We start from the raw sequence: 2,984 nt of genomic DNA on the forward strand, positions 1-2,984 counted from the left end.
GGTGTGTATGGCTGGCACCTTAGCCGCTTGAGCCACAGGCGCCGAGCTGATATTACTTTCTAATGCTCAATATTTAACCTGCTGCCAGTTCTTGGAGTCTAGTCTGCCCATTGCCAAGCATGGAACCTGAGCTGAAGAGTCTATAAGATCCGGCCCAAGGACTTCCCAGGAATTGGATCTAATCTACCTCTCTCCCCAAGTCTCACCAGGGGCTCTTCTCTCACCTGAAGCTGAGTGGGACTCCGTCCACCCACCGGTATCCCTGAATCTTGCTCTGGTGTCCTACAGCCCTCAGGCCCAGCCAGTAACCTTGGCCATGTGTATTCTGAGTCAGGAAAATCTGAAAAAGAGGGCAGACAGGGGGCCAGCAGAGTGTGCCACGCCTCCCTCAAGGGAACACCATCTCTCCTGTGCACACCTGCTCATCTATGCCCCTGACAATCGCCAGGTGTGTGCCTGCATTTGCATAGTGGCGCTGAGCCTCTGTCCACGTAGCCTTAGACACCAAGAAATAATAGCAGGAGCCCTCAAAGGACAGCCACAATGAAGGACATAAGTTGCAGGAGCCTGCAGGGTGGTGAGGGTCAGAGAGGCAGATGGCTGCCGGAATGGACGTGAGGGTGGGTTTAGAACACTGGGGGGCCAGGGGTGCAGCCTCAAGCCAAGGTCAAAGAGTCATGCCAGGTGGATCCAGGAACACAAAGCCCAAGAGGAGGGTTCGCCTAACCCTGCCCCTCATCCCCACCCCCTTGCTCACTGGACTGGAGCTTGACAGCTTCCAGCACCCGGAACAGCTCATGGCGGACATTCTCGCGGTTCCTACCCCTTCAGCCAAGCCCTGGGTCACTGCAGAGTTAAAGAGGTGGAGATTATAGCTGGGGTTAGCTATAATCAGGAACAGGGGCATGGATCCCTGCCCCTAAAGACCAGGATCCCTGCCCATGGTCAGTTCAACGTTGGTGACAGGGACAAGACATCAGGATCGAGGACTGGGCTTAGGAGTTATAGTCAAGGTCAGAGTCCAGAGGTCAGGCTGGGGACAGGATTGAGGTTAGAGGTTAGCACCACAGGATGGGTCTGGGTCAGGGTTGTGGTCCATCTGGCCCTCACTGTGTTGGCACAGTTCTTCCAGGGCGCTCTCCTGCTGGGTCAGCTCAGCCCGCTTCTCCCTGAGTGGCCAGCAGCTGCACTTGAGTCCTAGAGCCTGGGACAGGCCAGGGTGGCGGTGGGGGTGGGTTGGAAGGGACAGAGAAGGCCAAGATGGGGCAGGATGTGTGATACTGCCTCACTCCACCCATACTAGCCCAAGCCCCAACCCGCCATCATAAATCTCGCCCCTTCCTCCTCCTCCAATCCTGGCCACCAACCTCATCCCAATCACCCACCGGCCTAGGCCAAGCCCCCTGTCACAGCAGCTGCTGCAGGCTCTGACCTCCTCCTTCAAGGTCTCCAGTGCCCCTGTCTGCCTCTTAGCTGGAATGACCCCCGCCATCCCACCGCACCCCCAACAACAGGTCACCTGCGGGGAGTCAGGGAACATTCTTCCCAGGCTAGGGACTGCGGGATCGCCACACACCCTCTAACTATCCGGTTTCCCGGGTCCCAGGCACCCGTATAGCCTATGGCTAGGAGGAGTGAGAGTTATAGGAAATACCTGTAATGGAACACCTGGGTGAAAAGGGCATGGAGAGAGATTTGGTTCTAACTACCACGAGGGAGGTCGCGAGATGAGAGCATTGGTGAATTGGCAGTCTCTACACCTGTGGTGTTGAGAAGCACGAGCTCAGCCTTATATTAGGCTGGAGGAGGAGGCAGTCAGGAGCATGCACATTCTATCACGGTCCGCTTACTCTGACTCTGTCTCCTCTCCTGCCTGCAGAACGCCAGCACGGTGTCTCTGCTGAAGATTACCAAGCTCTGCTAAAGACTAAGAGCTATCTGTTCTAAGAAGACCTTTACTCTCTCTAAGATATTCTGTCTCTCTCTCTCCAGCTAAAGTAGATAGCCCTCAGGCACCTACGAGAAACTGTTCCTGAGCAAGGTAGCTTAGTTGTCCGTGTCCAGAACCTACCTAAGCTGGGCCCGAGACCTGGCCAGTCCTGGACCCTGACACCCTGCACTCCATCGAGGCTGCAGAGAGAGGGCACTTGGGAACCTTCCCCTGGCTCAGGGGATGCAGGGATCCTGGTCCTCAGATCGCAGAAGGGGCAGGCAGGCAGGTAGGTTTACAGTGCATATGATGTGCACACACGCTCACGGGAGACAAACCCGTGGGGACACGCACACACATACGAGCACACATGCTACGTGACCTCTTCCACTGGACAACAGGATGCTCAAAATGAGAGCCCACAGGATTATGCCGACCAGGACAACCAGGGCCAGGAAGCAGGATCTCTGGCTCCTCTGTTTCCAGCATCCTCAGTGCCCTGGGCAAGCATGGATGGTTTGTTCAGAGAGGTTAAGTAACTTGTTTAGGGACACACAGCCCCTATGTGGCAGAGTTGGAATTTGGATCCTGGCCTGACTGGTTCCATAGACTAAGGTATCCTTCTAGGATCTACTACCTGGACCCCTGTTGGGGTCTTCCCCTCCCCTCCCACGTAAAACCCTAGTTGAGTTTTATACTGGAGAAAGGAGGGATCCAAGAGGCTGGATGAGGCAATCCATTGCTCATAACTTTGGGGACATCCTTGGGCTCGCTGTCCCACTTGCTCTACCTGCTAGTGTTCATGGTGGTGTGTGCCCAGCCTTGGGCAGAGATATAAATGTGACCCCTATCCCAGCCCTACCCACTCTGTTTTCCTTCCTTCCCATTTCTGTGGCCTCAGTTCCCAGTAACAATTACAAGGCTGGGCTCTTTCTGGCCTGGGTTGAATGCAAGGGGACAGTTCCAGATTCCCTGGCCCAGTGGCTGTAGCTTCATATGTACAACCCAGGCTGGTGCTGGGGCTTCTCTCTAGAGAGGTCCCCATATCCTTTTT

The 2,984-nt window shown here is 55.4% G+C and overlaps 1 protein-coding gene across 1 annotated transcript in view; it reads right to left on the reverse strand.

Moving 5' to 3' along the window:
• The window catches only part of CLEC4G (C-type lectin domain family 4 member G), a 3,731-nt gene extending 997 nt beyond the window's left edge, over nucleotides 1–2,734 (reverse strand). The window contains 9 exon segments of the mRNA XM_023508978.1: nucleotides 225–340; nucleotides 419–567; nucleotides 758–826; nucleotides 829–846; nucleotides 1,111–1,169; nucleotides 1,171–1,204; nucleotides 1,411–1,519; nucleotides 2,293–2,420; nucleotides 2,629–2,734. Of these exon segments, the coding sequence (XP_023364746.1) occupies nucleotides 225–340; nucleotides 419–567; nucleotides 758–826; nucleotides 829–846; nucleotides 1,111–1,169; nucleotides 1,171–1,204; nucleotides 1,411–1,519; nucleotides 2,293–2,420; nucleotides 2,629–2,734 (788 nt within the window).
• Between the last annotated feature and the right edge of the window lie 250 nt (nucleotides 2,735–2,984).

Source organism: Otolemur garnettii, unplaced genomic scaffold, assembly GCF_000181295.1.
Source record: "Otolemur garnettii isolate 467f Iridium unplaced genomic scaffold, OtoGar3 scaffold00302, whole genome shotgun sequence".
Classification (NCBI taxonomy): domain Eukaryota; kingdom Metazoa; phylum Chordata; class Mammalia; order Primates; family Galagidae; genus Otolemur; species Otolemur garnettii.